We start from the raw sequence: 14,089 nt of genomic DNA, 5'->3' as shown, positions 1-14,089 counted from the left end.
AACTAATATTTTAAAGCACGTTGCACTGATAAACAATCCTATGTTTATATATTAATATCACATGTGTATGTTGTCGGTATTTCAGAAATCTCCTTACCTTCTGCCTACAATTTGCCAAATCTCCAGATTTCCAAAAATCAGGATGAAGAAACTTTCGTGGCATGCCGTTCGAGACATTTTTCTACATTGGTGATTTGACTTTTAAAGAATAAAAAACACCTTTTAGTGCCATGTATTAACTTCATGTTTTTAAAAATAAACATTAGTTATCAATCACTTTTATAGACAGGTGGCAATTCTTTTTGCATAAAGGCAACAGAAAACCCAACTCACATCAAATAAAATCACATGAATTATGAGGTGTCTCAATACAAATAAGCTTTTACTGTGCAACTGATTCTATTATTCTTTGCAAGAATTCACAGAGTTGTCATACATAAATTGGGCCTCTAAAATTAAATGTTAGGTGTGGCATAGTTGATATGTATTAAATTTTTTAATAAATAACTTTTGATTTTTACCCTCAACATATGATTAGGCCAAGCAAAAGCAAGTTCAATAATGAAATCCAAAAAGCAAGTTCAATAATCAAATCCAAGGCACCTCCGTAGCCAGGTGGGCAGGAGCAGCAGTGCATGCACACGCTTCTTGATTAGACCAGAGTTCGAGCCTGTAACCACCAAATACGGAGGATGCGGTAAGGTCAGGTAATGACCACCGTATATCTCCGGAGCAATATGGCCTTAGTTGCTAATGCTCCTAAAAACCAAATAACAAAAAAAAAAAAAAAAAAATCAAATCCAAAAAGCTTCCTACTTCTGCCAAAACAAATTACATTTTGATATTTGTTCTTGTGTATGTTTAATTGGTATAATCTTCTTGTAGAAATAATTGTCTTGTCAATGTTTCCATGTAACACTTTTTCATTTGAATATCTTAAGTCATTTCTGTGCTTGTTCAAGGTGCGGATGTAAAAAGTATATGGCAATGATGAAACTTGGATATTTTTGAAAAGTGCTTATATTACAGAAAGGAAGACTTTCATCAATGTGAGTGTATGGTTTCTGATGAGAATTATACGTGGTTCTTTTCTTTTTTTTTTTTTTGTTCCCCGTTAGTCACACCGTGATCATGTCAATTCCGGCTGTGTGACAATTTGGTGGAAGACAATTTGGTACTAGAATTCAGCATATGTTAGTGCTAGACTAAATGTGCAAACTATTTAGCATTCCATGCTGTAAATAGTAAATTTATTTAACTTTGCATAGTTGATATATTTTACAATTGAAATATTTTCTACTTTTCTTTTATAGTAATAAAAAAAAAGTGGAAGGTATAAATACGTACTGTAATTGGGTTGAAGGTTAGACACAAAAAGAACCTGTTCACTGTAATTTTCAAGAGATATGTAGAGGACGGTTGTTTGAAGGATTAAAATAATAAATAAGAAAGAACAAAAGTTAGATTAGTGAATTTGGGGTTAGCATTAGTAGAGGCATACAATGCAAGAAAGCAAGCTTATACAGCATCAGCTAAAAGAAATATTCCCATTTCACCCATCCATTCACTCTAAAAGTTTGTCCAGTTCTTCCTTGAATTTATTTAAGTTATCAACTTCCACAATGACAAATGGAAGTTTGTTCCAGCAATCAACTACCCTCTGGCTAAAGGTAAATTTCCGTACGTCTATTCTACAACTGTCTTTCCTCAATTTAAATTTATGCCCCCTCAGGTTCGTAATCTGAGCAAGAGGAAGACTCCCACCAACATCATTGAGCCTGCTCAACCCATTCAAGGCCTTTAACACTTCAATCAGATTACCTCGCAGTAATTAATCAATTTGTACTTCCCGAGCTGACTAATTTACATGGCTATGGACATTTGTTTAGCAATTTGCAGTATACTTTGTTTATGGAAAACTGTTAAAGTAGTAGTATGTTGGTATACTATTGTTAATTTGATGGTTGAAAAACAAGAAGAAATTTATTGACATAGAGACAAAAAGCAAAAGTAAATGAAGAATGTTGTGTTTGTTATCGAGGGCTCTTCCTAATCTAACTCTCCAACTATCCATACTATTAGATCTTACTTATAAAAAAAACTTACTACAACAGCCTACTTAAAAAAAAAAAAAAAAAAAAAAGGTAGTAACCTTCTTTATTTACTCTACATCTGCTCTCTGTCACTAACCTTCTTCTTCTTACTTGTCAGCCATCAGACCATAGGATTACATGAACCCAAGCCTTTTACACATAATTTGGAAGGGCATTCCAAACTATATGGAAATGGCCTGAGTTCAGTTTCCATCTAGATGGGAGGATCTCTGTCACTAAGTTCTTCTGATCATCACATTCTAAAATCACACTTGAACCTGTCATTTTCCACATCATTTGCATTGACCTGAGTTCTTATCCCATCTAGATGGTGGGAACTTTTATGGCAATTTTTATTCTATGGGCAACTTAATTGGTCTCAAAAGCAGGAGTTGCAAGGGGTTTTTCCCCTATGAAACTAGGATTTTTAATTGTGTGAAACAGGCAAACCAGCCATGCAATATGCAGTTTTAAGAGAAAAAATATTTGGGTGCCTCATGGCCTTGGCACAAAATCTAAAACAACCAGATCTGCTTAACTCATGCATGGATAAAGTAGTATAAGTTCTTGCATTCTCTAATTTGTAAGTTGCTCGGACCCTATGTGGCCAATCTGGAATATAAATGGGAAACTTATTTCTTATTCCATAAGGAAAAGAAAAAAAAAAGCATATGGCAGCTTTACTTCTGTTCTATCTATCAGTAATTTATTCAGAAAAGTTTTTTCTGAACTTTTTCATGGTGACTCTTACTGCTCTTCATAAAAATAAAAATAATAAAATAAAATAAAATAAAATAAATAGTAACTTTAATTTCCTTCCTCTACTTTCTGGACTTGTTTTTTTACCATACACACTGGGAAACAGAAGCCCAGAGCTGCTGTTCACCAGTGTGTCATGCTTTTATACCAAATTGTTATGTATACCAACTTGTCCACACAAAATTGATACGGATCCAGTCACACCATAGAAATTTGCTTTCCTTATATTTTGACCATTTTAATTTTTTAATTATTCGCTGAGAATTAGTTTAATATCACCTGGCATGCATTTAAAAGAAATTTTTAAGGCATTCTAGCAGAATATTGTATTATTTATTTTATTTACTTTATTATTACAAAATATTTTTCTTAACTTTTTGCCCTTTATAGATTTATCATCACATACAAGGTCCACGTGGCTGATATCAGACACAACAATTGAAAGAGAGAACAGGACTGGTAGCAATAAAGAAATGCAACTTACTACCAGTAATGATGGTGATGAAATGCAGTGCCTCTCTTCCAATACTGATGAAAAAACTCCATTGTTAGCCAAGTTAAATAGCACAAATTCCATACCTGTCAGGAATGAGGATGAGGCTGTATGCATTGTAGATGATTTTAGCAGTGATATTGTTAATGTCTGAAAAGTGCTGATAGTTAGGAATTTTTGTTTATGAGAAATACAAAACTACATTTGTACATGAGAGTGGTTGTAAAATAAAATGGAAAGATTTTTAATAGTTCACCTTAAATATGTGTGACCAATGGTGCAAATTTCAGCAGTGTTTTTAACATTCATTTGGATCAACGATACAGAAAAGTTCTGATTATCTGCAAGTGAGTGTGCTTTTGACTTTTTCCCCCTTCCCAGCCCCAAGGCTCTTGCAGGCAAACAATGAACCATTCTGGGACAGGGATTTAGTGACCCAGCTGAATTACTGGGTCACTAAATTTTCAATATTACAGTGCTGCTAGAAAATCTGAAACTTCTACAGCAAGTGTACAGCATAGAACATTGCTACATGATAATCACAGTAGACATTGTTGTAATCAATTGTTACTCTGAAAATGAAGGTTATTATTCATTTTGTACAGAAATGTAATTTGAGCTAGACAGTTTTAGCAAAGTATAAGAATGATTTATTAGAGATGAGACTTATAATTGTGTTTCTTATTATTAGTGATACCACAAACATTCCACATTTCTTATTTTAAAACCTGAGTAAATGGCACCAAATGGACCTATGATGTAATAATATCCCTCTGGAATAACCAGAATGTTCTTTCCAAAACTTGAATGTTGAGCAGTGAATACATATTACAATTTTAATATTTTAATTAAATAATCAGTCTATAAAATGGATAAAGGATCACTTTATTTTAACATACAAATGATTTTGTTTATTTAAATGATATTTTTTTCCCATTGAAAGCTAGTATGATATGTTTTATTTTAATACCAAGTATAAAGTTAAATGTATTCTATTGTATATTATTTAGTATTATCTTATCAAAAAATAAATACAGTGAATTCTTTAAAATCTGGCAACCTTGGAAATTGAAAGGTGCCAGATTTTAAATAGGTATACCTAGTGAGTTGAGCAGTTTAGAGGAGCACATGTAAATAACTATTAAGCACAAACAACTGAACTTACTTAATCAGATATCATAACTATGTTGTCCTTTCATCGGTTTTTGTAGCCATCGGGATTTAAATTAAATAAATAATACAATGGTCTTAATTCTCACAGTAGAACAAACATGCCTTTGCAATGAGTTGCTGAAGTATTGCATTACTTCCAGCAGGTAGCTTGCTTTAGCTATATGTTGAAAGTAATACAGTACCACAGTAGAAAACCAGGAAAACTTATTTCAAGTATCCTCTAGACACATTCTGTGGATTCACATTGAATAGCATCTTTACAACTGATTTGTCTGCATTATCACTGGTACCATCTACTATGGGACAATTTAGTCTTGTCCTTGTAGCCTCATCTTTTAAACAACTGGCCAGTTACACTTTTGGAAAGACCATCTGTTTGAAAGTAATGCAATACCAGGGCAAATTGCTGCAAGCACAAATAAGTTTGTGCATGCAAATTAACAGTTTAATCCTACTTACTGCAAAAGCAAGTATTACTGCAAAAACAGATTAAAGACCAAGACAGTTCTGGAACCATCTTTTGTAAAGAGAGAAATTTCACCCTGTTTTGCATGAAATTTAAAAGACAAGTGGGATCATTAATGTAAGTTCCACATTGCTTTCTAAACGGTTCCAAATTGTAAAGTACCAGATTTTACAGAGTTTACTTTATGTGTAAATTCCTTGATAAAAATGATTCCCATTCAAACTGGCCTATTAAAATTATGAATTAAAGCAATTCAAAATAACTGATTATAGTAAACACTAAAGTATGAGTAATTAGTATGGCCTCCTCGACCCCACAAGGAAACCATACCAATAATACTGCTGTTTACTGAAGAATTCTTTTGATTTTGAAAAGCACATTACACAGTGAATAAAATAAAGTGATAAAAAATAGTAGTGTTCTATTAGGGATAATAGACTCTCCATCTTTTTACAATATATGCATTTTATTTGCTCTAGAAGGCCATTAAGAAAAAATTCAATCTGTAATACAAAAATTTAAAGCTAATGATACAGAAAATCAGTTTTTGAACAGAGTAATGAAATTATTTAACCAAACTGATACAGATTTGTTTGATGAAAACTGCAAATTTAACAAATTAATTAAAGTATGCAGTGAATTTCAGGCACATTAAAGTTTTTTTTCTTAAATTAAATGATTTTTTTTTTTTTTCTTTTTCTGTGATTAACAGAAGTGAAAAGTAAATACAGTTATATATTTACCAATTAATTACTAACATTATAACTTTATGGAACACTTAGTAAAACTGTAGTTTTACATCTATAAATTTAAGACACTTAGTTTAATTACAATGTATAATATTTATTACTCTCCTCCCTTCACAACCAACACCATTTCACAAGTATTACATAACAATGCTGCATTAAAAGTGCATTTGATATGTCAGTTTCTTTTGTCTGTATAAATTGTATGGAAAAAAGAAATAATAATTGCTGGGTTTCTATTTGTCCAATTTTATTGAAATTTGTAATGGCTTGGCAAATATTTTTTTAAAAGGCCCAAATATAAAATTTCATGAAGATCATCCACTGGGAATCGAGTTGAATGATAATGGTGAAGACAGAAGAAAACAGGTGCATATATATATATATATTAAAGTGAAAAAAAAAAAAAAAAAATTAGGGAGATAGCGTGATAGAAGGTAACAAAAAAAATGTATAATAAGAAATAAATAATTACAAAATTTGACATAAACCACTAGCCGAAGAGTAAAAAGCATAAACATAAATAAAAATGAGAATAAAATTTATTGTTACCAAAATAAATGAAAATGAAAATTAAATTTTGTGAACAAAATAAAAAAAAAATTTACATGGATTAACAGGGGTTTTTTTTTTTTTTTTTGAAAATGACTTGTGAACTTGACAGTTGACTATGAAGACGAGAAATTAAAAACTGGAATCAACAATGGAAATTTCTAGAAACATATAACTTATTAATCTAATGCAAGTAAAGGTAAAGAGATACTTAGTTAATTAATAGAGCTTCTTAATGTACCGTTATTTGAATTCGACTTTAACGTTAACATTGCTGATGCTATCAAGGCAGTGTTATGTGGATCAAAAAACCGCTAGCTTGGGGGGGATACATAGATTAAAAGATTAACAGTGGCCGCAGGCAGAAGCAAAAGTTATTCTTGCACTTCTATTAGAATGAGCAGCAGCCTGAAAAGAAAAGCAATGGAGATTTCCATGACTGCTGGGAGTCATAGTGGATCAAATAAATACATGGGCTGTGTTAGGGTAACTAAGAGTAGAAACAAGTGCATGTACATCAATGCTAGGAGTATAGTTAATAAATTTCATGAGCTTAAAGTCAAGACATCAAAGGCAGATATTGTTGGGATATCAGAGATGTGGTGTCACACAGACATAAGCAGTGCAGAATTGGAATTTGGGGAGTACAATGTGTACAGAAAGGATAGACAAGACAGAAAGGGAGGAAGAAGTTATGCTGTTAGTTAAGAAACACAAAATCTAAGGAAGTGCATCCAGTTGATATTAATGTTGGTGGACAATGCAATGTTGAGTCTGTTTGGTGTAACATAAGCAATGGGAAAGGAAAAATGAGAGTAGGTGTGTTATAGGCCTAATGAATCTGATGAGTATAATGAGTAATTGTGCAGAGAAATAGAGTGGGCCAGTAAATCAGAATGTCTTATAATGGGGGATTTTAACTTTCCAAATATCAACTGAAACTTGTGGGTTGGTCACTTGCACACTAGTAAAACTTTTGTGGATTTATTGGATGACTGTTTTCCACAGCACCAAATTTTTAAAAAACAACCAATGGGATTAATACTCTTGATCTGATTATCAGCAGTGATTATTCATGCATTAAGAATTTGCAGATAAAGGAACTACTGGGTGACAGTGATCACAATGTACTGATGTGGGAATTACTTAAAGATGTAACTATTATCAAGGCTAAAGGGAAGTGCTATTGTTTTTGCAAAGGTGACTACAGGGGTTTAAAACATTTTTAAATTCTGTACAGTGGGATCAACTGATGATGTTACCAACATTGAATTCTAAATGGGAAGCCTTCGGGGACTTAATTTTGGAGCCTACTAGTTGTTTGGTTTTTAGAAGCATTAGCAACTTAGGCCATATTGCTCGGGGGATATGCGGTGGTCATTCCCTGACCTTTCCGCATCCTCCATATTTGGTGGTCACGTGCTCGGACCCCGGTCTAATCAAGAAGAGTGTGCTACACACTGCTGCTCCTGCCCATGTGGCTAAGGAGGCTACTAGGCTTTCCATTCCAACTAAGAAATACTAAGGTTTAGGCCTAAATGGATATCAGATGAACTCATGAGGCTCGTGGCAGAGAAGAAAAATGTATGGGATGCATAAAAAGTATCAGGTGACACAGAAGCCTATGTCAGATATAAACTAGTCTGTAATCAAGTCACAAAGAAGGTTAGGCAGGTGAAGGCAGATTACGAGAAATCCTTGGCAAAGGATGCAAAGATTTCTTTACTTATGCAAACGCTAGAAGGAAAAAGATGAATCAGATTGGACCAATTAACATAGACGGGTTGACTATTGATGATCATGCTCAGGTAGCTGATAAACTGAATGAGTATTATGCATCTACATTCATACATGAGGTTGACTATTGATGATCATGCTCAGGTAGCTGATAAACTGAATGAGTATTATGCATCTACATTCATACATGAGGAGTTATTCAATGAGGGGAGTGCCAGAAGTTTATCAAATTCTAACAGGGAGCTAAGTGATTTTGTAATAACTGAGAGCAAAGTGGAGGAGAAATTGTTGAAGTTAAACATAAAAAAGGCACCTGTAGTGGATAGGATCTATCCAGTTTTATTAAAGGAGGGAGCAAAGGAAGTAAGCAAACCCTTAGCCATAATTATGAGAGCTTCCTTGGACTCAAGGGAGGGCCCATGAACTGGAGGTATGCAAATGTATCAACAATTCACAAAGGGTAGTTCAAAAGATTACACAAGTAACTATAGACCTGTTAGTTTAACTTATTCCAGGGAAAATAATGGAGTCACTGGATAAAGAAGCATTGCAGGATCATCTAGACAAGACTGCAGTAATAGTTAAGACACAGCATGGGTTTGTTAAAGGGAGCTCTTGTCTTACCAATTTGATTGGATAATATGATGTGGTCACAAAGGAACTGAATACCAAAAATAATTTTGATATCATATACTTGGATTTCAGGAAAGCTTTTGTTACTGTTGCACATGGAAGACTGCTGTACAAATTGGAGAGATATGGCATTAAGGGTAAGATGCTACAATGGATAAAGGGATGGTTGAGTGGGAGATGACAGAGTGGTAAACAGTAGACACTGCTCTTCGTGGACAAATGTTATTAGTGGAGACAAAAGCAACAATGGGCCCAACACCCAGGATTTAGTGTTGGGCCCATTGTTGTTTTGTATATTATCAATGATATTGATGAAGGTATATCAGGTTTAATGTCCAAGTTGGCAGATAATACAAAGGTTGGCAGGGTTGTTAACGACACTAAAGACAGTATTCTACTCCAACTGGATCTAGATAAGTTGGGTAAATTGGCTGAGAAATGGCAACTGAAGTTTAACATTGCCAAATGCAAAGTACTGCATATGGGTAGAAGTAACCCCAGAGAAATGTACCAACTGTGTGGTACTACACTTAAGGTGGTAGAAAATGAAAAAGACTTGGGAGTAATTGTGCAGTCAGATATGAAGTTTTCGGAGCAATGCAGACAGTCTGCCAGGGCAGGTCATGGGATTTTGTCAATAATATACAGGAATTTTGTTAGCAGGGAAAAGGAGGTGATTGTCCCTCTGTATAAGGCAATGGTCTGGCCATGCCTTGAATACTGCATACAGGTCTGGAGGCCTCATTTTAGGAAGGATCTAGATTTGCTTGAGCATGTACAGAGAAGGGCAACAAGATTGGTGAAAGGAATGAAGGGATCCTCTTACCAAGAGAGGCTTACGTTCTGCAAATTGCAGCGGCTGGAGACTAGGCACGTGCGAGGTGATCTGATTGAGGTGTATAAGGCCTTGAATGGCTTGAGCAACACGAATTCTGATGGGATTCTTCCTCTTGCTTAGATTAAGATCCTGAGAGGGCACATTCAAATTGAGGAAAGACAGTTGTGGAACAGATGTGCGGATGTTTGCCTTTAGCAGGTAGTTGATTGGTGGAGCAGACTTCCATCTTTTGTTGTGGAAGTTGATAACCTAAATAAATTTAAGGCTGAGCTGGACAGGCATTTGGAATGAATGGAGGGGTGAAATGGGAGTGGGTTTTTTTGGCTGATGCTGCATAAGTTTGCTTTCTTGCATCATATGTCTCTACTAATGCTAATTAGCATTAACATTAGCAGAGGCACAGTATGCAAGAAAGAAAGCTTAAACAGCATCGACCAAAAAAAAACCTTCCCATTTCACTGATCCATTCATTCCAAATGTTTGTCTAGTTCTGCCTTGAATTTATTTAAGCTATCAACTTCCACAACAACAGATGGAAGTTTATTCCAGCAATCAACTACCTTCTGGCTAAAGGCAAACTTCTGCACATGTATTCTACAACTATCTTTCCTCAGTTTGAATCTATGCCCTCTCATGTTTGTAATCTGACCAAGAGGAAGAATCACATCAGCATTAAGCCTGCTCAATCCATTCAAGGCCTTATGCACCTCAATTAAATCACCTTGTAGGTACCTAGTCTCCAGAAGCTGCAATTTGCAGAACTTAAGCCTTTCTTCATGAGAGGACCCCTTTGTTTCCTTCATCGGTCTGGTTGCCCTTCTCTATACTCATTCTAGCTACTCTACATTCTTCCTAAAATGAGGCTTCCAGACCTGTACACAGCACTCAAGGTGTGGCCTGACCGTTGCCTAATACAAGGAAATAATCACCTCCTTATCCCTGCTCACAAAATTCCTGTATATCATTGACAATACCCTCTGGCAGTCTGTGTGCACTGCTCAGACAACTTCATATCTGACTGCACAATTACCCCCCCACCAAGGTTTCACTACCCTGAGTGTAACACCACATAGTTGGTACATTTCTCTGGGGTTACTGCTACCCATATACTTAAGTTGCCACTTCTCAGCCTATCTACCCAACTTTTCCAGATCCTGTTGCAGCAGCATACTGTCAGTACTGTTTATACAACCCTGCCAACCTTTGTATCATCTGCAAACTTTGACATTAAGCTTGATATACCTTCATCAATATCATTGATAAATATACAAAACAACAATGAGCCCAACAGCGAACCCTGAGGGACACCACTAATAACATTAGTCCACATAGAGCAGTACCCATTGACTACCACTCTCTGTCTTCTCCCACTCAACCCTCCTTTTATCCATTGCTGCAACGTGTCCTTAATGCCATACTGCTCCAATTTGTACAGTAGTCTTTCATGTGCAACAGTATCAAAAGCTTTCCTGAAATCCAAGTATATGATATCAGAATTATTTTTTGCATCCAGTTACTTTTTGACCACATCACAGTATGCAATCAAATCAGTCAGACAAGACTTCCCCCTTGACAAACCCATGCTGTGTCTGAATTATTGCTGCAGTCATGTCTAAATGATTCTGCAATGCTTGTTTAACCAGTGACTTCATTATTTTTCCTGGAACAGAAGTCAAACTAACAGGTCTGTAATTACTTGCGTCACCCTTAGTGAATTGGAGGATACATTTGCACCTCCAGTCCGTGGGGACTTCCTTTGCTGCCTGATATAATTGGATCCCATCCATCCCAGGTGACTTAAAGAGAATAATAATAATAGCAATAACAGCTTAACTGATGGTACTCACCTCAAATAACTTGCTTAGTTAAGCTGTTATTGCTGTTATTCTCTTTAGGTAAAGAGATTTGAAAACAGTAAAAAGCAAGTAGCTGTGTAAAAAATAACTTACATTGTAGAGACACATGAGGTGGCAGCTTGACTGTATGCAAGACAAACCAAAACTAAATAACATGCCAATGAGATACAAATGAGATACAAATATAAAGTTATACAACAGTGGCACCTAGTGATAAAAATTTTGTCAAAACTATAAATAAGTAGAAATTTGTATCTCATTGGCGTGTATTGTTCAGTTTTGGTTTTGTTTAGTCATGCAGTACAGTCTTGTTGCCCCCTTTTCCCCTCACGTATCTCTACAATGTAGGTTATTTTTTCCAAGGCTACTTGCTTCTTACCATGTTTTCCAATTTCTTTACCTTTACTTGGATTAGACTAATACATTATGTTTCTATAAAGTTCTGTTGTCAATTCTAGTTTTTAATTTCTTGTCTTCATAGTGTTAAATGTAAAGTTCACAAGCCATTTTCAAAAAAAAACCTCACATTCTAATCCTTATATTAAAAAAAAAATTATATTGGTAATAATAAATTCTATTCTCATTTTTATTTATGTTTATGCTTTTTACCCTTTGGCTTGTAGTTTACATCAGAAAAGTTGCTATTTTGCTTGCAATCATGGCCATTGACATCTGACAAGAGGCCAGCTTTATAAGTTGTGTGGCAAAATCCTTGTTTTGGCAGTTTTATGATTATTTTTATCAATTCTGTAATTATTTATCTCTTATTATGTATATTTTTGTTATCTTCTATCCTCCTTCTAACACTCTATTTCCCTTTTTTTTTTTTTTCTCACTTTATTGTCCATACTCATCATAGGTTTAGCATTTGCTGCCTTTGACTGCACTAGACTATTTCCTCTTTTCTACTTTCTTGTTATTCTATTTAACATATATATATAGATGTATTTCTGAGCATACATTACATATGTAAGTAAAAATTTTCAGCCAATTTTATTAATTCTGCTGAAAATGAAAAAAAAAAAAAAAAAAAAGCTTAAGTTGTGCATATATATATATAAAAGCAGGTGAATAAATAAAGGTAAGAGAATAGATAAAAATGGTATAAGTAAGAAAAGTTGAGAGTGAAGGAAAGAGAGATTACAGAAGTACATAGAGAGGGGAAAGAAAAAAAAAACGGGAAAGAAGAAGAAAAATGAAGAAAAAATTAGGAGAAAAAAATTATTATATATATAAAGAAATAAGCCAATAATATATATTAGATATATAAAAAAAAAAGTAAAGTGCAGCCATTATCAACCCACTGCAGGATGGAAGCCTCCTCAACAATTCATGCTGAGGGAAATGGACCATAATCTGCCACGCTGGTCCAATGCGGGTTGGCAGATCGACCGTATTCAGCAGTCAGGGGCTTGAACCCCGGTCTACTCAAAGAGCGTGTGCTACTGCACTCTCGCTCCTGCCCACTCGGCTACGGAGGCCGTATTAGATATATACATGATTATAAAAGATTATATTGTTGCATCTCGCACAATCCTGTTGTCATTTTCAAGTGCCAACCAGAATTGCCCGACAAAACAAAAATATAGTGTCCTCTGTTTCTAACATAAAGTACATGCCATGGCAAAATAGGATTATATCAAAAATTAATAAAAAGTATAAAATAAAAATTATAATAATTATAAAAATGTAAAGTAAAATTTTTTTAGGTTATAAGGGAGGATACAAAGACAGATAGCATGTAATTTAAGGTTGACATGACAGAGGACCCGAAAAAAGAAAAAGAAAGAATAAAAATAAATTTAAAGGTAAAACAAAAATACTAAAAACAAAGGCTATTATTGTGAGTAGACAAAGGCTATTATTGTGAGTAGACAAAGGCTATCATGGAATGTGATAAAAGCTATTGTAGATAATAGACAGAGGATATAGAATATAAAAATTAAAAATTATTTGTAGCTGTTTATAGGCAATACTGTGGCTTTATGGCTAATTGGAGGCAAAATAAAGTAGGTTATAGGATAGCAATAGATACTCCTGCCCTCGTATTACACTAGTAGCCGAAAATGAAGAAAAATGATAGATATGGGAGAGTTAACAGTATATGAATAAAGAATATAAAGTAGTTGCTCAGGTTATATAATACTTTATAACTACTTTATATTCTTCATTTGTATACTGTTAACTTTCCTATATCTATCATTTTTCTTCACTCTGGGCTATTAGTGTAACACGAGGACAGGAGTGTCTATTGCTATCCTATAACCTATGTTTATTTCGCTTCCGGTTAGTCATAAAGCCATAGTATTGCTTATAAACGGCTTCAAATAATTTTAAATTTTTATAAAAAAATTTCTATATCCTTCATCTACTATTTACAATAGCTTTTGTCTACTTTCAACAACAGCCTTTGTTTCTAGTGTTTTAGCTTTATTTTTATTCTTTCTTTTTCTTTTTTCGGTTCCTCTGTCATGTCAACTTTAATTACATGCCGACTGTCTTTATATCCTCCCTTATAACTTAAAAAATTTTTACTTTACATTTTTATAATTTTTATTTTACTACTTTTTACTATTTTTTTTGATATAATCCTATTTTGCCATAGCATGTACTATATGTTAGAAACAGAAGACTATATAGCTGCCTTGTCTGGAAATTCTGGTGGTTGACACTTGAAAACAGTGCCAGGATCATGCAATATATGAAAATATAATCTTTTATAATCATGTATATATCTAATATA

At 34.2% G+C, this 14,089-nt stretch overlaps 1 protein-coding gene across 4 annotated transcripts in view; it reads left to right on the top strand.

Annotated features, from left to right (window-relative positions):
- Nucleotides 1-3,860, top strand: part of LRR (capping protein regulator and myosin 1 linker 1 leucine rich repeat protein) — a 1,021,987-nt gene extending 1,018,127 nt beyond the window's left edge. For all 4 annotated transcript variants that reach the window (XM_090381859.1, XM_090381857.1, XM_090381858.1 and 1 more), the window contains one exon: nucleotides 3,243-3,860. In XM_090381859.1, coding sequence (XP_090237985.1) covers nucleotides 3,243-3,499 — 257 coding nt within the window. In that variant the 3' untranslated portion in view covers nucleotides 3,500-3,860. The remainder of the gene's footprint in view (nucleotides 1-3,242) is intronic.
- The last annotated feature ends 10,229 nt before the right edge of the window (nucleotides 3,861-14,089 follow it).

This window comes from Mastigoproctus giganteus, chromosome 9 (genome assembly GCF_048544385.1).
Source record: "Mastigoproctus giganteus isolate SK-2022 chromosome 9, ASM4854438v1, whole genome shotgun sequence".
In the NCBI taxonomy this organism is placed as follows: domain Eukaryota; kingdom Metazoa; phylum Arthropoda; class Arachnida; order Uropygi; family Thelyphonidae; genus Mastigoproctus; species Mastigoproctus giganteus.
The sequence above is the reverse complement of the archived record's forward strand: the minus strand, read 5'-3'. Positions and strand labels throughout refer to the sequence as shown.